A 23,736-nucleotide genomic window follows, 5' to 3' on the forward strand; every position below is an offset into this window, starting at 1 on the left:
CATCACTAATTCTCCAACTTCCCGTGTAGGTAGAAGGCTGAAATTTGGCAGGCTCATTCCTTACAGCTTACTTACAAAAGTTGGGCAGGTTTCATTTCGAAATTCTATGCCTAATGGTCATAACTGGAAGGTATTTTTCTCCATTAACTGTAATGGAGTTGAGCTGGAAAGATGTGGGGAGCGGAGTTTCGTGTGACATCATCACGCCTCCCACGTAATCACGTGAACTGACTGTCAACGCAGTGCGTAGAAAACCAGGAAGACCTCCAAAAAGCGCTGAAGAAAACATGCATTACATATTTGAGAAGGCAGCGAAACAATAAGAAGCGAGCGAGTGACATATACTACCATATTCATGAGTGCTGCTACCTCGGAAAGAAAGCAAGGTGTAAACCTAAACTTTAAATTAAGTTCATAGACAGGCTACCGCTGGCGTTTCACATGCCCACAGGTAATGCGGGATACAAGTTTAATGAGAGGACGCAGGATATAAACGAGAGTTTTGATCACTTTGTAACTAAGTTAAAATTGTAGGTGTGCTTATGCAAATTCCGAGACTGTGTTTGTGGGGGATTGACAGTTAAGGCGGGTGGGGGAGTCACGTCATCATCTCCCCTCCCATTCATCTCATTTCGCTCTGAGCTGAGCTCGCTAACGCCGTCTTCGAAGCAACCGTCACACTGCCACCAAATACTCACAGAAAAATCCACAAGTTAATACACACGCTGTCTCTAGAGTTTCTCCACACTGAATCCTCCAGGCACTACTTACAAAAGGTTACATTGACAATCGTGTTACGTTATTTTTAAAATCTTTCCTTTTCTTAGCACAAGCACAGCTGAGAAGCTTCGATGCATGTGCTCCATAACGCGTTAAAAATAATGCATTTAATCACACTTTGCATTACAAGCAAAGGGAGCTTTTGTCAATGCATGATTTCCTGGTACACCGATTACATTGATCAGCATCCCGATTCATTTTACCCTCGCACCACCTTAGTTTGAGAAGAAGTATGAAAAAATATGAGGTTAACACAGAAAAACAGATCACCAATTCAAGCTTTATGAATAATCGATTCGCCATCAATAATTGTTTTGGTAAAGCCATCCTCCTTCCATTTTATAATTTTTCCGCCATTAGCCATGATTAAATGAACGGTAAAAAAGTAAGAACAAAGCGAGGGTGACTTATTTAGGCAGGCATATATATGACAGCAACACTCATGACAATGTCAATCATGTTACGTTATTATTAAAATGTTTCCTTTTCTTTTTCATTACTTCTTTAACACACTACTTCTCCGCTGCGAGGCGGGTATTTTGATATATATATATATATATAATATATGAATGACCTCCAAAGAGCGCTGAGACTTTTGATATCATGAATGTGTGTACAAAAGGGGTCTCCTGCCCAGCAAAAGTCGAGCAGCCAGCGCGCGCATAGCTGTGCCGGCCTTTGAGACGCTGACTGCGCTTCTGCCTTAAGTCAAAGTGAGCACTTTTAATTTTTTTCATCCTCCCCCTGCGCTATAGCCCAGACAAGTGCAAACACGGGACCCCTTTTCTACACCACGGCAAAATAATATTAAGGCGATTCACACTTTCTTTTGCACGTATACGATTATGAGGTCCTCAGCTCGGATTATGAAGACATGCACAGGAGTGGAGGACTGACAGTGCCATCACAGCCGATTAATGGCGGGGACGTCTCACCAGTCTACACAAGACCCACCGCGACTGTCCCCAAAAGGCGATCATAACGTCAGCGAACACATCTCTCTATACTATATAAAAGAAAAGGCAACTTTCCTTTCTTTACACCTTTGTTCCTTTTATCCCAAACCAAAGCCTTTCTCTCTTAACACTGCAGAGGACACAAAACTAATTTTCTTTAAATGCCGGTAAGGCACATTACCAGAGGCACAAATTTGAACGTTCACATAGAAAATGTAATTTCTATACCACAGCCATCGTGTAGCGCCTTTCAAAAGGGATCTACTACCGAGAGATGATCCATATACATTTTAGCTGCTGTTAGTTACTTACCTGTTGTGTTACACAGTCTTTAAAATGTAGTTTACCCGCAACCACTCCAGTAGTGCTCAATGTACCTGTACTTCTTAAAACGTTAATGTTTTACTGTTTAATAACTTATAGACTATATTTTATTATTTTTCCCTTGCACTCAGTGACCAAAGCTATACACACACATATAGACACATACAAACATACACACAAGTATATGTATATGTATATATATGTATGTATGTGTATATATATATACACACACACACACCCCTATCTACATATATATATATATATATATATATATATATATATATATATATATATACACACAATACATACACACATACATACATACATACATACATACATACACACATATATATAATTTGTGTGTGTATGTATGTATGTATGTGTGTATATATGATGTAGATAGGTATGTATATACAGTATATATATATATATATGTGTATATGTAGATATGTATATAGATATGTAGATATGAAGATATGTATGTGTATATATATGTATATGTATATGTGTGTGGGTGTGTGTGTGTGTGTGTGTGTGTATATATATGACAGCAGCAATCCAAGCTGTGAGAAAACAGTAAAAACGAGGCGTGTCAGACGTCGTGGTACATTTTCTGATGCAGCTACGAAAACAACTTTGTGACGCTGCCTCCAAATACACAAAACAATTACTTTGACAATCATGTTACATTATTTTTAAAATGTTTCCTTTTCTTTTTATAACTTCTTTAACACATGACATCGCTGCGAAGCGCGGATATTTTGCTATATATATATATCACAGCGACACTCATAACAGTGACAAAACAATTACATTGACAATCATGTTACGTTATTTTCAAAATGTTTCCTTTTCTTTCTCTTTCCTTCTTTAACACACTACTTCTCCGCTGCCAAGCGGGTATATATATATATAGATAGATATGAGAACAACATATATATATATATATATATACATATATAGATAGATAGATAGATATATATATATATATATATAGATAGATATGAGAACAACACTCATATCAATGACAAAACAATTACATTAACAATCATGTTACGTTATTTTTAAAATTTTTCCTTATCTTTTTCGTACCTTCTTTAACACACTACTTCTCCACTGCGAAGCGCGGGTATTCTGCTAGTATAAGTATAAAAGTCATATTGAATTAAAAGCAAATGTAGTAAAAATATGACGCAACAAAACTGTTTCATATAATAAGCCAACAATCTTTCCATGTTCAAAAGACTGCTGAGTTATACTGTACTCTATCTGAATGTACTGTACAAAACTGCAACAGCATGTTCATAAAATAAATTATGGTAGGCCAAATTTGGAGGGATGCATTTCAGAACAGTTTTATTTGCTTTGTATATTAAGTGTTATTATTTTTACTTTTGGTTCTGCTTTCTACATATTTGTCCATTTCTGCCAGTACAGATATGTAGGAGAAAAAAGTAATAGGTATCATGCAAGAGGAAGCTTTAGATGAAGTACCAATCCACTGGGCACACACATTCCTTTATCACAGGCTATTTTAGAGTCACCAATCAGCCCTAACATGTACATCTTCAGGAGGTGGGAAGAAACCCATGTCAATCGATGACAACTTGTCTTTGCTAACTCTGAAAACATGACCCTAAAGTTGTAGCAATTGAAACACATTTGAACTCAACCATCTATAGTTTCCTGAGGGCTATTATTTTGTTTATTATTAAGTAGCAACAAACAGTTTTACAATACCTGGAAATGGAAATGCTTTGTACTGCTGTAGGGTCAAATAATTTATAACCATAAACTTCAACAGGTTCAGGTGGGGAAGGATACAAATGGTACTGCGCACAGATGGGTTTAGACTTGATTTTCAGTACCTGCGCAAAACTCTACCACTGCCACCTCATACTGCCAGAATCCTTAGTTCAAATCCTGTGTCCAGTCACTATCTGTTTGGTGTCAATGCATAACAAATGAATAGTATGTAATATAAACACATCTTAAAATATACTATATTTTTTACTATACAGATAGTAAGAAGTCAGGTTAGGATTGGAGTATTTCATCAATTTAGAATAAGGCTGATCTTATATCCTACAGTTCTTACTGAAATGCCATTATCATTGTTCCAACAATATTGGTTGCTCTAGCATGACTATTTCTGTGTTGTGCTATCAGCTCTAAATTACAAAATACTATTGAAGAGGATTCAAAGGAGCATGTTAGTGTTCTTCAAGCAGTCTTCCTCTTTACTGCAGTCTGCTGTGGGTGCAAAGATTCACCCCTAAACTGTACCTGTCACACATAAGCAGTATCAAGGTCTTAAACCATAGTCACACACTGTTTTGCCAGTCCCCAATGTTTTATAAGCTACAAGCTCAAATAGTCTTGTAAGGCACCGACAAAACCACATACAAGTCTCTTTCAAGCCATTAGGGCAGTAATTTCTAAAATGAAGTCCACTACTTGTTCCCAAGATCCAGTGCCAACAAAACTAGTAAAAATTTGAATGGATGTTCTTGCAGCACCTATTCTAATTATTATCAATAGTTCATTATTGCATGGCACAGTACCTGATGCACTAAAAGTGTCAGTCATTAAACCATTACTTAAAAAGTCAGACCTAGACCCACACATACTAAATAATTATAGGCCTATTTCAAATTTACCGTTTCTCTCTAAAATACTAGAAAAAGTAGTTGCCAGTCAGCTTCAGTCACACCTTACGCATTACAATTTATTTGAGAAATTCCAGTCTGGTTTTCGCACTGGTCATAGTACAGAAACGGCACTAACATGGGTTGTAAATGACATTCTGATATCCTCTGATAAAGGAAACTCCACTGTAATTATGTTGTTGGACTTAAGTGCAGCATTTGACACCATTGACCATTCTATTTTACTGCACAGGCTAGAAAAGGATGTTGGGCTTACAGGCCCCGTGCTCGCTTGGTTTAGTTCTTATTTATGAAATCGATTCCAATATTTACAGAAATGTGCTGACAGTACTCCATCATTATACACAGAAGTTCAATATGGTGTCCCGCAGGGCCCAGTACTGGGACTTTTACTGTTTTCACTTTACATGCTTCCACTGGGATCTCTCATATACCTTTCATTTAAATCAAATGAAGTTTCTCAGATGTTGTCTTAAATTAGTTGTGTTAGTGAATTAAAGGAGTGGATGAATGAGAACTACTTGTCTTTAAATACCGATAAAACAGAGATGTTAATTGTTGGAGGGAATGATGCTGATCACAACAATATTTTGTCATCATTTAACTCAGTTGGAATCCCAAATAATTTTACTGAATCAGCCCGCAATCTAGGAGTTATCTTTGACTCTAGCATGTCATTTAAAGCGCATATTACAAAGTTGTCCAAAACATGTTTCTTCCATCTTAAAAATGTTAGGAAATTAAGGCGCTTTATAAATTAACATGATTCTGAGTAATTAATTAATGCATTTATCTCTAGTAGGATTGACTACTGCAATGCAGTGTTCACTGGCTGTTCAAACTGTTCTCTATACAGCCTCCAGTTAATCCAAAATGCGGCTGCAAAATAAAAAACACATAACTCCAGTTCTTAAATCCTTACACTGGCTCCCGGTTAAGTTTACGGCAGATTTCAAAATTCTCCTTTTAACATATAAAGCATTAAATGGCCAAGGTCTGGCTTACTTGTCTGAAGTTATCATAACTTACAAACCTGAGTGTACATTAAGATCTCAAGATGCGGTCTGCTTATGATTCCTAGAATGTATAAAATAACAGTAGGAGGTTGAGCTTTTAGTTACAGGGCCCCTAAACTGTGGAATGGTGTGCCTGCTTTTATAAGAGATGCCCCTTCGGTCTCAGCCTTTGAATCCCGGCTGAAGACTCACTACTTCAGTTTAGCATATCCTGATTAGAGCTGCTGATTAACTGCACATACTTCATCTCTGTTGTTAGTCATTAGCACTAAAAGATAAGTAACATGACAGTTATAATTGAATACTAACCCTCACCTATTCTGTTTCTCTTCTCGGTACTCAAATGTGGCACCTGGTGCCATGGTCCACCTGCCAAGTTGTTTTGCCTGCCTATGGTAAAGTCATCCCTGATGGAGGATCGCGGGAATCATGGGAAAGAGGGGTCCTTTCATCGGATTGGCTGGCCCAGCACTGTTTGAGCCGTGGAATGGCCAAATGGGGGAGGCAGCTTGATGGATGAGGTCTCCAGGACTTTAAAAATATCCAAATCTTATTATGTGACATCATCTACTGTTAAATTCTGCTCTGTACTTCTAAATTTTTTTTATTTTTATGCTGTATTGAGGATTTGTTCTGTTCTGTGTATTGTATTGTATTGACCCCCTTCTTTTGACACCCACTGCACGCCCAACCTACCTGGAAAGGGGTCTCTCTTTGAACTGCCTTTCCCAAAGGTTTCTTCCATTTTTCCCTACAAGGTTTTTTGGGAGTTTTTCCTTGTCTTCTTAGAGAGTCAAGGCTAGGGGGCTGTCAAGAGGTAGGGCCTGTTAAATCCCATTGCAGCACTTCCTGTGTGATTTTGGGCTATACAAAAATAAACTGTATTGTATTGTATTGTACACATGAGAAATTTGGCTGTTAGCACGAGACTGTCATGCAGAACCTATACTCAGAGAGGAACAACTTCTCTTACTTTCTTAAACTGTGCTGCAAGTGTGGCAGCTTCTCCTTGTGCCAAACATGCCTGATAAATTATTTAACCCAGGAAAAGAAACTGTTAACACCCTGAAGTCATATTTAAACATTTAACATTTTTAATATACATTTAAAAAAGCCATTCAAGTTTACCCAGGCTGCAAGGTCTTTGTTCAGTTTTGTTTTTCTACTATACATATTATGACTAATAGTTTCCAGGTTTGTCAAGTTATGCAATTTAAACTTCTCACTTATGCCTTATGTGTGGTGCAAGAGTTATGTGCATGGGCCACTTAGAATTTTTGTGTTTAGTAGTACTTGAGCTAAATTCCACCTGGGGTTTCACAGGGAATCATTAGCTTAACTGATGTCTGATTATGGAAGAAACTGTAGCAAATCAGATAATATACTACTATTTTGAAAGAAATGTACCAATCATGTCTTTCTTGTATGTAGTGTCCTTAATAAAATTAAATTTGCCAATGAAAGGACCAGGCAGTTAATGGGTGGTTAGAGGGGGCGATTTCTGTACTTTGGAGGCCAAGGGTTATGTCTAAATCTTGGGAAGAGACAAGACTTTTTCAGAGAGATGAGACGAGACATTTCCAGAGAGATAATTTCATGTCCCTCAAGACAAGACTTTGTGCCAAGAGATGAATTAAAAACATAACAGGTCCAAGCGGGGGCGGAAGTAAAATACAAACAATAGAAGAAGAAAAGACAAAGAGTAGAAGACAAAGTAGAACATCATAAAGAGGTTAAAAAACAATGGTGCAATTCACATGCAGAGCAGGTTAGAGATTATGAAAGTACTAAAATTCGAAAGTCTCAAAAAACTGATAGTAAAGCTTGCATTAGCGCTAACAAACAGAAATGATTACTCAGTGAAATAGCATAACAGTGAAACGAGATTGAATATATGGGCATACGGTAGGTGATATGACAGAGCTAGTACAAGTTTAATTTCAAAGAAACTACAACTCATTCAGGTTTATATTTATGATCATGGAGAAACGATGCAACATAGAATTGAAAGAGTTAAACGATCGGATGTATTAGAAATTCTACAGCCAAGAATGGATACAAATACATACGTCCAAATGTATCGCACTTTACATGAAATTAATCTGAAAAACATGGACAAAGAAGTTTTCTTGGATTTTTATATGAATCCTAAAGATCACGTTCGCATATATAATAAACCTACATGTGACGGAGATATCATAGACAGAGTTTATATTCGTGTTTATCCAAAAGCATAGCACGATTTGTCACAAGCAGCAGATCCGGGAAATGACTAGCGTGTAGGGCCCGCACAGGGGTTGGCGAGCAAAGGGAGCAGGGGGCAGAGCCCCCTAGTTTCTTTAAAAAAAAATTCATGTTGACAAAATAGTTTGGGATCAAGGTCAGGCTAGACATTTGATTCAAAATGCCTTTAACTTTAAAAGTTAATTTCACTTCAAGATGCTATGGAAAGATTAAAAAAATTCCATTTATATTATTAATTTTGGTTTACATTGCCTAATTTGTTTGGTTTTGAATGTATGTAGTATCAGGAAAACATTGAAATTCTCTATAAATGGTAAATAAATAAATAGGGTAACTCTTTAGTTTAGGTACCACAAAAATGCATCTATTACTTATTTACTCTAATGCAATAAGACCTTAACAAAGGGTTCCTTTAGTCTTAATTATGTTTATAAAGCATCAGTAAATGGTTATTCATCTCTGTGCAGTGTGGCATTTGATATACTGGAAACATTACTTAAGAAAATTAAATATTCTCAGGTATTATAATGAAGTATGCAATATCAAGGGACATATGTGTCACTTAAGTCACAAAGTTATTTTAGTAGGCCAAATTCCACAGATGAGTAACAACTTTACTAATACTTTATAAATGTATTATCACCAAAAGAAGCTTTTGTTAAGGTGTTATAAGAATACATGTGTAATAGATGCATTTTGTAGTACCTAAAGTATTACCATAAATTGTAATTTTTTGCTATACCAAACATTTCTGAACTGTAAAATTTGATTGTAATAGTCTTTTAATGGGGTGGTGAAATGCTACCTTACAAGTGTCAATGGCTCAGATCTCATGTCTGCTTATTTTCCAATATTATCTAAATGGTTTTTATTTAGTTTTCGACAGTTTTCCTCAGAAATCCACTAACATATGCAGTTAGGTAAAGTGGTTAGTCCAAAGTAGAACCTGCAGGCATGTGCATGGGCAGACCTTGTGATGGACTGAAGTGATAATCAGGCCCGTTTTCTGCCCTGGGCTTATGCTGTGACCATCAGTTAGATTAAGTGGGCTTGAGAATAGTATGGTGTGGTGTTCTTTTGATGCAGCTTTCGATCCAAACAAGCATGATGCTGATTTGCACCATCCTGAAGGTATGCTAAAATATAATAAAATATACTAAAATACAAGCTCTTAGAAAGGTTACTGTAGAGCTGATCAACATAAACTCTTCTTAGTTTTGTCCATTTAATAAAAAAGAAACATTCAAAATACACTAAACATCATTTGAACACACATGCAGGGTGCACAAAAAAGTTAGTATAATAAAATCAAAACAAAATAATTCACAACTTCATACCTGGACTGACTTTCTCAGATTCAGGAGATGAGAATTCAGCAGACTGTAGCTAGACAAGAAGCAGAAACTTATTAACATGAGGCAGAGTAGCATCTGACAGGTAATTTCTAAAATTTTTCTTTCAAAAAAGTCACAAATTCATTTAGATCATATTTCATGGGCACATAACACACATCACACACCCAATTTAAAAATGAAAAAATATTCATAATACATCAGGTGTAAGTGTTCAGTTCAGTTAGAGTTTAGACTTTCAAAATGTCAAAATGAAGAACATAAACACACCCAAATTTATTTTATAGTACTTACCATTTTATCTGCTAAGTGAATCAGTAATGTCATTTAAACGACATACTTAATTTTTATTTCCTTTATATCCTCAAACTGTTTATAAACTTTAAAATATGTTTAGAAATATAGATTGAAAGTAATATGTTTCTGCATACACTAAATCATTTAGACCCTTCAATGTTTCAGAAATTCAGATATGTTATTTTTGTGGAAAAACAAAACACTAAGAAGTTAGATAACATATACACCATTTATCATTGTGTCACTAGAACTTCAAAATGTCCCAAGACCTATAAAGATACAGCAGCAAAGTATAGTACCATTCACTGGGGGACTGTCTGTTGCATTGTACATAAGTTCATTAAGTTGGAGAAACTAAAATTTAACCAAGGGGACAGAAAATATTTTGGAAGCTAAACTGAAATGATACATTTGGTAGCAAGAAAGAGGAAAACATCCTGTCTTTTCAACCATATGAGGATCCTGAAACTTGAAGTGTTAAATATTCATGATTTTTTCTCTTTCTCTACTCTAAGGTAGAGTCAGCCACACATGTATTTGAACAGAAAAATGAATCTATTCATATAACTCTGACAGTTCATTGCTCACAGTAGCAAAAAAGAGTGGGCGGATGGGCTGACAGCTAGCTACTTGTTATGTACAGTATATACAGTCAATAGAAAAAGTATTCGCTCCTTTGACTTTTTCAAATCCTACATTATTACAATACAGTACAAAACAACATAATTAAATAGTAATTCTGGGTGCAGTTATTTTAATGCCATTAATTTTTATTTTTTCTGTGGTAACTGCTCCCTTACTTGTATTCTAATTATGACAATAATGAGCGCAGTGGGCATGACACAAACATAGTGAAAGTTGAAAGGCTATAGCCGCATCAGTGTCAGACCCATTACTGTGTTCGATAGTAAATAACATTGTAAATATGTGAAGGCAAAATAATATTATCTAGTTCATTTCATGCCAATTAACCACTTGCTAAGCTCTGCATCCTGAAGGAATTCTCTAACATAATGATCTGAGAGAATGTCTGTGTAGATCTTCCCCTTTATAAGAACCATTCTGGCAAAATTTTAAACTTTTGCAAACTTTTGTGACAAAAGGTTTTGAAAAATGTGCACCAATCTACTTGCTGAGGTCTTATCCTTAAATTGTACTAGACAAGGAAACCATCTCATTCTAGAAATTATACACATGATACAGAAGTTTCAATTGTTTGATTATGTCAAAAAACTCACTTAAAAGGCTTCACTTACTCATGTTTTTACACTTTTTGCAAACGGCTTACACATGAAACCACTTTGAAACTTGATTCATCAGTAGAACAATATATCATTTCATAAATATGCTAGGGCATATTTTTGTATATACAGTCTTCTCATGTATACTAAGTATTCCTTAACAACCCTGCCTCTACACCTACTCCTTCAATTTGAAAAAGGTCTGAACAGTGATTGTTACAAGAACACTCACTATTCAAAACTCTCCTAATGTCACCTACTCCCTTACCTTTTGTCTATCCCAATATGAAATTTGCCACTGAAAGGACCAGGCAGTTGGTGGGTAGTTAGAGGGGGCGATTTCTGTACTTTGGAGGCCAAGGGTTAGGCCAAGGGTTATGTCTAAACCTAACCCTTCATTATACGCTTGTTATAGCTTCAACAATCTTTCTTAAGATAGATAAAAAATAAAAATACTTCTGCTGCTATTTTAACCTGAACCAATTTGAATAATCAGATTACCCTCTGATCTGTCTGAATTGGGCCGACTATCTATAGTACTATAGCCACAATATTAGCACATTTTCTAGAAAAGCCCTGTTGTAGGTAACAGTAACTAGAAAGCTACTGCGGAATTCTGCATGGTGACCTATCTTATTGGCTGTTAACACTGCATCTTAAAGCAAGCATTACGAAACTTTTAATTAAATTTAAAACTTTAACTATACTTAAAGATTCACAAAATTTTACTAGGCTTTTTGTCTCTTAAATTTTCATACATTTCATACATTATTTATACTGAGCTAGATATTATATACTATTAATGATAATTAGCTCTCTTGTTGTGCTAAACAGATTTAATAATAATAATAATAATAATAATACATTTTATTTATAGGCGCCTTTCAAACACTCAAGGACACCGTACATTATACACAGCAACCGACAAACAATACAGTACAATGTTTACATAGAGAAGGCATGATTAAAAAGATGAGTTTTAACTGAAGACTTAACTTTAACTGAAGACTTTAACTGTACTTTTGTGTATACATGAATTTCACGTAACAGAGTTAAAAAAATGAGAAAACTAACAAGATGTTCATCAAAAAAAAAACAAATTAATGAATTAATCCTCAAAAAAGGGCCATAATTACATACCCTGTTGAGGCTGCTTCTGCCATAGGCTGGGAGAGAGGTAGATTTGGTAGTGCTTGAAGATGAAGCTGTGCGGAAATAATGAAAAATACTTAAACCACACATACCATATTGAAGCTAAATCAAAATTGTTGTAACATAGACCACAATGCTTATTCAACAGGTCTGTCTAACTGTTTACATAAGAAGTTTAATGGGGAACCAAAGGTTTTTAATGAAAAAAACAACCATTTTCAAGGTATACTCACAACCAAAGTAGTGTTCCTAATATGCAAGAGTGCCAGTATATGTTCTGTATGTGGGCTCAAGGAATTAACAGTGTTTTTTATGGTAACATTTTGCCTGTAGTTAAAAACTAGAGATGCTGACAACCTCAGCAAGTCAACATAATTTGCTGTCTCATATAGACTATCCTATAGTCCTGTTGTGCTGATGTAATAACAGATTGACAGCTAAAATTCCATTACATTATGTTATAGCTGAATGCCTTGTACACAGCTCTGAGTAAGCACTTACTGAAGAGTAATATGCAAAAAAGATTGATTGAATTGATTGGGTGGAGGACAGAAATATTGTCATGCATGTTGGCATCATTAGTAATTTGTTGAGACTAGGTGGACAAAAAAAAACATTATATAATGACAATTTCTGTTCCTATACCCAGTGCAGAAGAAGTAACTAGTCAAAAAACGACTAATGACAAATTCATTCCCTCCTCACTACTCCCCTTCCAGTACAAAACAAATAAAAAATGACAAGGCGATCACTGTCAACCAACTTAAAGAATACACCTCTACACCTTGTGCTGCATATGACTTTTAGTCACTTTTAGTTTTGAGGTGTCTGTGTTAACATTTTAGTGTTTACATTATTGCATTTGATCAGTTTATGTTGAACTAAAATGACTACATTAATGATAAGGTTGTTCAAACTGTTATACGTTAATCTTTCTGTTCATTGAACCTGTTGCAGCAAAGTCCACAGACTGATAGATCCAGGATTTATATCCGCAAACCTTTATTTCATAAAACTTTGCACTAACTTTGAATTTAACTGGAAGCCAATTTCAAAATCCATATTCTCAAAATCTTTATAAATGATTCTTTATATGAAAATTTATAATCCTGATAATGTACATGCTAATCACAAGGCACAATTTTTGTCAACATTTCTAGAGTAAATTAAATATAATATAAAAAGTTTTCATGAAACAGTATCATAAAATATGAAAATGTATTTTTTTCTTTCATGTGCACCAAAAGGCAGTCTTAGTCTGCTTTAATGTAAAATCTAAATTCTGTTTAATGTTAAATGCACTAATGCAGCCTTTTTCAAAAAAATTTTTAATGCTCAATCCAAGATTATACAGATTAATCTGGTTACTTGATTGTGACAGCTGTATTATAATAATATTCATAAAGATACTACATTTAAAATTAACTGTCTAAATTTAAAACAATTCCATACCTTTGTGCTTCACCCAACTGTTTGGTTAAGGGATGAACAGGAACTAGTCCTGTATCGGAGACAAGTCCACTGCAGTGTATTTCAACACACACTCTTATTTATATAAGGTCAAATTAGAAACACCAAATTAGTCTAGAATACAACCACTTACTAAATTAGAGAGATGCTCCTGTGTATAATTAACATTGTTGCTTAAACAATTATTCTTTTAATATATTATAGCGCAAATTTTCTGTGAATGCACCTGTACTTTGCCATTAAATGCTCTACCTTAATGTTATGACACTAGTCCTCAAAGGGGCATTCGCTCATTAAGTAGCTTGTTCAGGTTTTGTTTTGTTTCTAATTTGCTTTTGAAGATGATCAGTTCATACTTAATGTGTTAAGTGCAAATGATAATATACAGTATGACCTAACTTCTCTGTAGGACATAGTTTTATGATTTCCTATTTTCTTACTTAATTCATTGAATTCCAGGAGATGCAGCCTATATCTAACTGCATTCCTTAGAGCTATGGGAGAATAATGGGATCTATATGCTGTTTGTACAGTACATCCAACCCACAATGAAACATAGAATTCAATACTACTTCCTGCTCCATTCATTTAATGCATGTAGTGAGTTCAGCAAGATCTATGAATATGTCATTTATCATTCTTGCAGTTAATTGCCAAACTAACAATAACAAAAAGCCTCTGTAATAAACAGCTAGAACCCATTCTGAACTAACTTTCAGGCCTTGGTCCACACATAATGATCTGTGACACACCAAAACAGTACAATGTCCTTTTTGACCCAAGCCAGCTATTAGAAAGTCTGCATTTCCTGGTAAAAAGCATCCCTCTCTTTTTCCTCATACTCTCTCAATTAGTGGGCAATCTTTGTTACAAGGAAAATTCTACTATGCATTCTATACACACCTCCTCCTCAAACCTGACTTAAAAGTTTGATTGTATGATGCTCTTCAAACTATGGCACAAGTCAGCTATAGAGTTCAAGGTGTAGGCATGTTCACATTTGCTTTAAAGTCTTACGCTACCTGAATGCAAAAGTGTTCGGTCAGGAAGTGACCGTGTTTTTCGTCGGATGGGTAATGACTTCTCAATTTCTTCCTTTAGTATTAATTTTCCAAGGTTAGATTGGATCTGCAAAAATTTAAAAGACAGATACATGAAGAAAAGTTTTCATTTAATCTGGTTTAAAAATGTGTGTAACACTAGTTGTTATTACTTGTCTTAACAAATATTTTTATTATGTTTTTGTGAACTGTGGTCACTTTTTTGCTCTGATACTTTACTTTTATTTAGCTGTAAAAGTCGCAGCCTCATTGTGCTTAACAACTGTAGCACAAGCATTTTAGCATACACTGATGCAAACTGGCATAAGACACAAGGAGGATTTGAAAGATAGTAGCAGTCTAATTACTACTCATTTGGATGGCATTTTTATTTCTGCAACTATAAATCTACATGATGGCTTGAGGGCTCCCACCTTGTTAAGTTCCTTTCTCTGTAAATGCCGGAGTTGTTTCATCTCTTCTGTGAGATCACTGTCATCATACTCATCATCCTCTTCTTTGCCGGTTCTCTGAGATGATGTGCGTTTCTTCCATTCACTTTCTGTTTTAAAAAAAATGTAAAAAAACAGCATTGTCAAAGGCAAGGATTTCTGTAATAAACACTAAAAATAAGAAAATAATTAGTCACTGTAAATATACTTTTTGCCTAAGTGCAAAGTAGATGAATTTACTTAAACATTCATTCTATCCAATGAAGAGTCAGTAAAGATTACATAATGTATATTGATATTAATGATCTTATAAGGACAGTTTTTCTGAAGCGTTTTGCATTTAGTGATTTGTGTATTTCTATTGGAGGTACTGGGCTTTATAATCTTAAATTATTGTAAACATACAGTATATACTGTACTTTCTGTGTTTGAGCTTACAGTATACAATTGTATTCAATAGTGTTCATGTTTGTCTTACATCTTACATTGGGGAGTGGAAAGGTGGAGTGCAGGAAGAGCTAATATTGGAAGCTTTTATTTAGGCCTTGGATATTATATATTTCAGCATTTCAGGTGGCTTCATGGAAAAAAAGCCTGACTTAAAATGAAATACAGTTAGTAGGTAAACACATGTAACCCTGTTTCCAAAAAGGTGGGAATGCTTTGCAAAATGTAAATAAAAACAACATGCGATGATTTGCATATCATTTAAACAATATATAATAAGGACACTATATGGAATGTTGAAACTGAGAAATTGTATTGTTTTCTGAAAAAAATATGCTCACTTTAATTTAATGCCAGCAACACGTTTTTAAAAAGTTGCAAGGGAGCAACAAAAGACTGGAAAGGTTGTGTAATGCCAAAGAAAAAAACTAGTGTAAAATCTCACAACTATTTAGGTTAATTGCCAACAAAAAAGAGCATCCCAGAAAAGAGTAATCTCTCAGAAGTAAGAATGGGGAGGAGTTCACCACTCTGTGAAGGACTCTGTCGGCAAAGAGGGCAACAATTTAAAGATAACATTCCTCAATATAAAATTGTAAAGAATTTGGGGATCTTATCATATGGTTACATATTATCATTAAAAGGTTCAGAGTATCCAGTGATATCTTGAATGGCCATAATCTTTGGGTCATCAGATTGTACTGAATGAAAAACTGTGGCTAAAATAAGAGGGGCCATACAGCTTATTATTAGCACAAAGTTTAAAAGGCAGTATCTTTGATGGTTTGGGGCTGCATTAGTACAGACGGCATGGGTAGCTTGCACATCTGGGAAGGCACCGTTAATGCTGAATGATATATATATATATATACAGTATATACAGTATATATATATATATATATATATATATATATATATATATATATATATATATATATACGGGTCATGCTGCCATCCAGATGATGTTTTTTCAGGGATGGCCTTGCTTATTTCAACAAAACAATGCACATATTACAACATCATGGCTCCATAATAATAGAGTCCACTTGCTAAGCTGGCCTTCCATTATGAAGCGAAAAATACGACAAAGGAGATTCCAAACTTTTCAGCAGCTGAAATCCTGTATCAGGCAAGAATGGGACAACATTTTACAACAAGGGACAACATTTTACTTTCAGAACCACAGCAAATGGTCTTCTCAATTCCCAAATGTTTACAGAGTGTTGTTAATGTGATGCAACAGAACATAAACACGCCCCTGTCCCAACTTTTTTGAAAGGTGTTGTTGGCATCAAATTCAAATTGAGTATATATTTTTCGAAAATCAATAAAATTGTCCAGTTTCAACATTTGATATGTTGTCTTTGCTCTATTTTCAATTAAATATGGGTTTAAATGATATGCAAATGATTTAATTCTCTCTCTTTCTATACATTTTACACAACATAACAACTTTTTTGGACACAGGGTTGTGTTTGAAACCTTTAGTGAAATGACTTAAATCTTTTTAAGCATCTTCTAAACTTCTATTCTGAAAATATTTAGATAACATAAGCAAATCCTACTAGATTATACTGAAAAAAGTTTCTTTTTTTAGGTTTAATATTTGCCTGTTATAACTTTTAAACTTGAGCTGGAACACCTTGAATGCCATTCCAGCATTAAGTAAAGCTATCATATGTTTCAACGTCAAAAGCATTGTGCCACTTGTGTATGTCAATGTCTTTGTGGTATGTACTCCATCATTCCTGGCCTACAACGCTAATGCATAATACCATATACTGAATATAATTTAAGACCACTCTACCCTATATGCACCCTCTCCCACTACATAGTTATACCATATGGTTAGTTTGCAATGTCACCCTAGATGTTAGTGCTGGGCGGTATAATCAAAATTCTATATCACAGTATTTTTCAAAATTATACCGGTTTCACGGTATTCAATGGTATTTTTTTCCCATGCATGAGTGGATGTTAACCACATTTTCCACTGCAATTACTGCAGTAGACTGGCTAAGAATAACCTATTCCACTGTCATGAGAATTGTACCTTGTACAAAAAAACATTTAAATGTGCACACAAGTATTAATACAGGTTTGCATAGCCCCATAAAGTGATAGTTTTCAAGGGGGTGGCACTAATGAAGAGAAGCAATCACATTGCATGACAGTTGCAGTAAAAATATAGAACCTTTTTATTGAACAAATTTTGCAAACAACTTAAACAAAAATGTTGACAACATATTTTCAACCATCCAAAGAGGCATTCAGACTTAGTAAAATATCCAGAGATGTTTGTCAAAAGTTGTATTGCACTGAACATGTCTTAGAAAAGGAATAAATAGTAAATATTTTTTGTAAATCAACTACTGATTAACTACTGTTAATGGTAATAATCTCTGTCCACTGTCATGTTAAAGTGACTTTTTAAGCAGCTTTACCATCATTAAAGTGCATAATATTCAAACTAATAAATAATAACAATAAAATAAATAATTGTGCAACTTCCAGTAATAATACTATTACTTCAAGACTTCAAGCCCAAGTGCATTACACAGTATTCACCAAATAAAAATAAAATAAAATAAAAAAAGTGCAACTTGGTGATGACATCTTTACCAACTGAACCATCATTTAGGCAAATTGCATTAATATGGACCTTGCTTGAAGCTAAGCTATATACATAAATAATAAAACTGCAACTTGCATTTACAATGCTTTTTGTTCTATAGCCGTAAGGAATCGTATTAGGGCCACAGTGAAGAAAAAAAAACACGGACACAGGGAAGAAAAAAAAAAGTTTATGTTGAGAATAAAGTCGACATGTTGACTTTATTCTCGACATTTCCACTTTAATCTCATAGTTTATTTAATAATTAAAGTAGAATGTTGTAAACTAAATTTCATCCTAAAATCAATGTTTAATTTACTAGATTTTCTCAAACCCCATCATAAGTTAATGTAGCTCATTAAATGCTTTGTGTTAAGTGTTCCCTGACCCAGTTGTTAATCACTACGCACTTCTTAAACTGACTTCCTCTATACTAAGAGGAGGCACAGGCAGCGATCACCACACAGAATACATTCACTGTGATATAATTTTCAGGATGAAATGCATTAAAGCAGGTATTAAGCACGCACGGTAGTGTGGCAGTAGTGCTGCTTCCTCGCAGTAAGGGGTCCCCAGGTGTACGTTCTGTGTAGAAATCTTTATGGCAAATGTAACAAGGGTCCAAAAACCTGGATGTATGAATATGTATCGCACAGGTTTAACTTAAATATTGTGTAAATGTTGGGTTCATGATCTGGTGGTCGGAGACACGTGATGAACACAGAATTCTATGGATGTTCTTCTGAGCAGGCTTTCTTTATTGCATGCATGCTGTCTCTGTCTGACGTACCAAACCCCCAGTTCCTATCCTTCTTTTTTCTTTCTCCACATAATCAATCACCACACGAAAAGCATCTAGTTATAAACTTAGACCACAGAGTGTTCAGAATTAAAAAAAAATCTTTGTTATACATGTTTAATTATGCCATCCATTCAGGGTTGCGCCCATTCCAGCAAGCATTGTGTGCGAGGCAGGAGAAAATCCTAAACGACAGCACATCACAGGGTGAATACGAGCAAAACATACACTAGCAGGGTCAATATAGCATAACAAAACCCCACATCCTACATGACTTAGAAAAGAAACTGAAGCACGCTGAGTAAACCCACCAGAAAAACATGCAAATTCAAGGCAGGGTACACCCGAGACCCCCTTACTGCGAAGCAGCAGTGCAACCTCCATGCCACCGTGCCCCCACATGATTAATACATGCTTTAATGCATTTCATCATGAAAATTATATCACGTATTTATCTTAGCATTCTAGATGTTCAGGGAGCAGGAATATCATGAAATTAATGTATTCTGTGTGTGGCCTGTGCCTCCACTTAGTGCAAGAGGAAGTCAGTTTAAGAAGCACGTAGTGATTAACATGGCTTGGGGAACACTTAACACAAAGCATTTAAAGTGCTACATAACTTATGATGGGGTTTGAGAAAATCTAGTAAATTAAATATTCATTTTAAGATGAAGTTTAGTTTACAATGTTCTACTTTAATGACAAATTACGAGAATAAAGTCAACTTGTTGACTTTAATCTCAACATAAATGGTGAGAATAAAGTAGAAATGTCGAGAATAAAGTCAACATTTCGACTTTATTCTCGTCATAAGTGTCAAGATTAAAGTGGAAATGTCGAGAATAAAGTGCACATGTCGTCACACTATTACATAGTACCCAGGTACATTACACAGTATTGAAAAAAAATAAAACAAGTACAACTTGGCTTGCAGTATTATCCAGTAGTATAGAAAAAGTATTCACAGATTTGAACATAATGGTCCACATCCAACCTTTTAAAACCAAAGTATCTCCAGGCAACGGACATCACTCCTTTTTTTCGGCAAAAGTTCTTCTGTGTCATCATGTTCAACTTTATCATCTGCTACAGCTTCATTTTCGGAATGTTCTCTGTCCATTTTCACTGCACAAAATCTCCACTACTGTATGTACTCCATTGCATGCGTGTTTAGCGGTGTAGCGGTGAAAAAGGTCCCCCCTTAAACAGTTTCCCGCTGCACCACATTCTGAATGTTGTTTAGGCAATTTAAACTGGTATTGCAGTATAAGAAAAATCCATATCATAACAAAAATAAAAAACGGTTTTCGGTATCGACCGGTATACCTCCCAGCACTACTAGATGTATTTGTGTAACATATACAGTTATACAGTCCTTTTAATACAATGATAACCATTATTATTATTGATTTAGGATTTGTTTCTGAATGCACAAAGCTTCATACCCATGACAGCAAGAGAGGGAGGGCAAGGCCAGTAGTCTGTTTCAATCTTGGAGGGCTGGTTGGGGTCAGGTGGCTGGGCTGCAGGAAATTTTGATGACTCAATGATGATATCTTCTATGTGTTTGCTGTGTGGAACTGATACTGAAGATTCTACAAAGAAAGAAGTGAAAACAACATTTGAAATGGATTGATCTCCAATGCCCTCATTGGCAATGATCTGCTGTTTTTAAATAAAAGAATAAATCATTTTATATTAGCACAATGATTATGTCAGGCACATTTCTAAATTGCTGGTGACCAGAATGTTGTTATAGAAAAGATTGACAAAGAACATGTCACTTGCTCTGTATCAAATGGGTGCATATGCTCTTATAATGTAGAATTTAAATGCAGAAAACATATAGGCAATACAAGAAGCTAAGCTGAAGTAATAAATCAACTGTCAAATCAAACTCCCTAGAGGTTATACGTTTTCAGGCAACAATATAAAGAGCTTCATAGGTTGTTGCTGATAGAACCCCGCTCATAATTACAGGATGTGCATTTAAATTTTGTTTGCCTTTTCAGTCAATCAAAATTAAAAGGCATTATTGTACATGCCTTTAACAACACAATAAGTAATAAGTAAGAAATACAAGTAAGTAAAAATCAGTAATAAAGCAACATCAACAATTGCTAAACTTTTTAGTCAATATCAGGTAAAAAAACAGACATTTTTATAAATTAATATAGTAATTTATTAAATACATTAATTCATGTTATTTTCCAAACCTAGCTATTCTGGTATAGGGTTACTGGGGAGGAATCTATCTTGGCAACAGAGAACACAAGAAAAGAACCTCTGCCAGCCACTGGGAACACACTCACTTGCTAAGTCATAGTCAGTTGATGATAACTGGAAAGATAACAGGAGAAAACTACAGGAAACCCCCATGGATACAGTAAGAGAACATGCAAACTCCACAAAGACAACAATCAAGTCAAGGTTTTAACCCAAAGCTCTACCGGCCATCCATCTATAAACTCCTGCTTCTTAACACTTTATGAGTTTTGCTTGAGTCTCTACAATACACTGAAAAAGTATAACATTGATTCATTCAATGTAAATTTTCTCTTTCAAGCAACTTAAGATTAGTCATTTAGTGTTGTAGCTTGAAATATTTGGTTTCAGATCTCAATCAAAGTAAAAAAAATTGTTTGTACCAAAGTAAGTTACGGTGGAGGGAATAAACATAAAAATCCTATTTCAGTTAACTTAATATTTTAGGTTGTTCATGTGCTGTGTGGGAGGGGCCGTTTGCATATTCTTCTGGTTGAACTTTCCAGCGTGCTGGCTTTCCAACTGCCAAAAAAGAAGAACACTTTCCCTAGTAGAGTGGATGTGGATATACAGGTCTGGTCATTCCAAGCAGCAGACTTTTATAATGGAGGATTTCTGGTAAGTAATCCTGTTTCTCAACTGTTAAGAACTCGTAATAAAACATACTTTTAAGAAAGCTGTAGAAACATTTAATAATTTTTTGTTGTATACAGGTATTTAACATTTACACTGCAAAATGCTTGTGTATTTGCACTAGATTTTTAAATAAATGTAAAAAGTGCAGCATTGGAATGTGTTATGTTCATAATATTTCTAATTGCATAAAAACTGGTTACGACCAATAAACTATTTTAAATTGTAACAACTTAAAAAATAGATTTACTTCAATATAAAAAAAGTGAATTACACCCAATCACTTTAAATGATTTGCCTCAACTTAAAAAATAGATTTACTTCAGTATAAAACAAGTTAATTACACTTAATCATTCTAAATTATTTGCCTCAACTTAAAAATTGTGGGTTCAATAACATAAAAAGAATTATATTGGTTCAGATTGAAAATATTAAGTGTGAATCATTACCTTAATTATTTTAAGTTGAACGGAGGTTATACTTTTCTCACTATAGTGAAAGCAAAAATGTCACATATTTATGGTACCATGAAAGAAAGTACTGAGGTTAAGTAAAAATATAACCACATTTGTTAATTCTTTTTCCTAATACAGGCTATATCTTTTTCTGGCTAGAATTATGGCTGCTAGCCCTGCTGCCTGAAAGCAAAAAAACATCAATATGCAGAGCTTTTTTCTCTTTCCCATATTTATACACTCAGAGTAATTAACCCACTGCTACAACAAGTAGGTTAGGATAAATGGAAACAGATATTGTTTTTAGAAAATATGAATAAGTGCTAGTGTGTGATTGAGTGGATGAGTGCATCTTGCAATAGACAGATGTTTTATACAAGAATGGCTACACAGTTCTTACTGATGTTGCCTAGACCCCTCAGGCCTTGTAAAGGAATAAGGGGGTCTGAAGAAAAAGTTAATAACATTTTTTTAATGCATGCTGACCCCTGACTCTATAAAACAAGACTGTCATTTACACAGCAAATGGCAAGTGCACAATGTGAAATGTGAATTTTTTTCAGTGTGACTCTTTTCATAAAAACTGCTTAAAGCTCTGCAAACCCTGAGGTTGCAGAGGCTTATTACCTACAACCTGCATATTGAAGTTGCTTGCCAGGCAAAAGTGAAAAGAATTCTTTTGAAGGATGAGTCAGTGAGGAGACTGGAGCTGAATTCATACCACTGAATGATAAAGACATACAAATGGCACATCACTAGACATGCCTTCAAAATGATTATGGCAGAAATTTATAAATAAAATCTACATCTTTTGTCTAGTGTGGAATTAGTTTGATACACTGTCACAAATAAGTGATCTTGTTTCCATTACATGAACCTCATTACTTCATCTGTTTCTATAGCTGGCAAAAAAAATTGTTGTCAAACTTAAAAATAGATATACAGTATACTGCCAACACTTGTCTTTGCCCTTGGTTGCAGTAAATGTACTAGAAGAGTTACATGTAGGCCAAACATTAGAATGGTCTATTCTACAGGTATCTTGATTTAAAAGTTAAATATACTTTTTTTGTCAGCTTGTGTTCAGAAAAATGTAGGACTATCAAGAAAAAATTGTTACAGCAATTAATGAAACCATATAAGCAGTTAGGGCCCTGCTGTTTATTGGGATAGCTTCTCTAAATAAGCTATGTTGCATTTTGGTAAAAAAAAATCATCTTTCCATCAGTATCCATACAATATAACATGTCCACCAGACTCCATTTACTTTCGCATAAGTAAAAAAACATAGGGTGTAATTGTCTTGTATTCTCTCCAGTTAATACACCATTGCCTACAGAGTGTTTCTGTTTTACTATGATAAAACTACATTTACCTAGCATTTTTTCATCTTTGTAGAAAGAGATAAAAGTAATGCAAAAATGACGACTGTTAATGTTATAAATTCATTGGTGTGCTTATTCCTTTACAGGGTTGCAGGGACTAATGCCTATTCCAGCAGTATCAGCACAAGGTAGGAAACAACCTGG

General features: G+C 34.8%; 1 protein-coding gene across 5 annotated transcripts in view; it reads right to left on the reverse strand.

The window, feature by feature from the left end:
- Nucleotides 1-23,736, reverse strand: part of dmtn (dematin actin binding protein) — a 125,555-nt gene that overhangs the window by 14,178 nt on the left and 87,641 nt on the right. For all 5 annotated transcript variants that reach the window (XM_039769567.1, XM_039769565.1, XM_039769568.1 and 2 more), the window contains 5 exons: nucleotides 20,299-20,448; nucleotides 14,976-15,103; nucleotides 14,524-14,629; nucleotides 12,020-12,084; nucleotides 9,327-9,375 (listed from right to left, as the gene is read on the reverse strand). In XM_039769567.1, the coding sequence (XP_039625501.1) occupies nucleotides 9,327-9,375; nucleotides 12,020-12,084; nucleotides 14,524-14,629; nucleotides 14,976-15,103; nucleotides 20,299-20,448 (498 nt within the window). The remainder of the gene's footprint in view (nucleotides 1-9,326; nucleotides 9,376-12,019; nucleotides 12,085-14,523; nucleotides 14,630-14,975; nucleotides 15,104-20,298; nucleotides 20,449-23,736) is intronic.

This window comes from Polypterus senegalus, chromosome 11 (assembly GCF_016835505.1).
Source record: "Polypterus senegalus isolate Bchr_013 chromosome 11, ASM1683550v1, whole genome shotgun sequence".
Lineage (NCBI taxonomy): Eukaryota > Metazoa > Chordata > Cladistia > Polypteriformes > Polypteridae > Polypterus > Polypterus senegalus.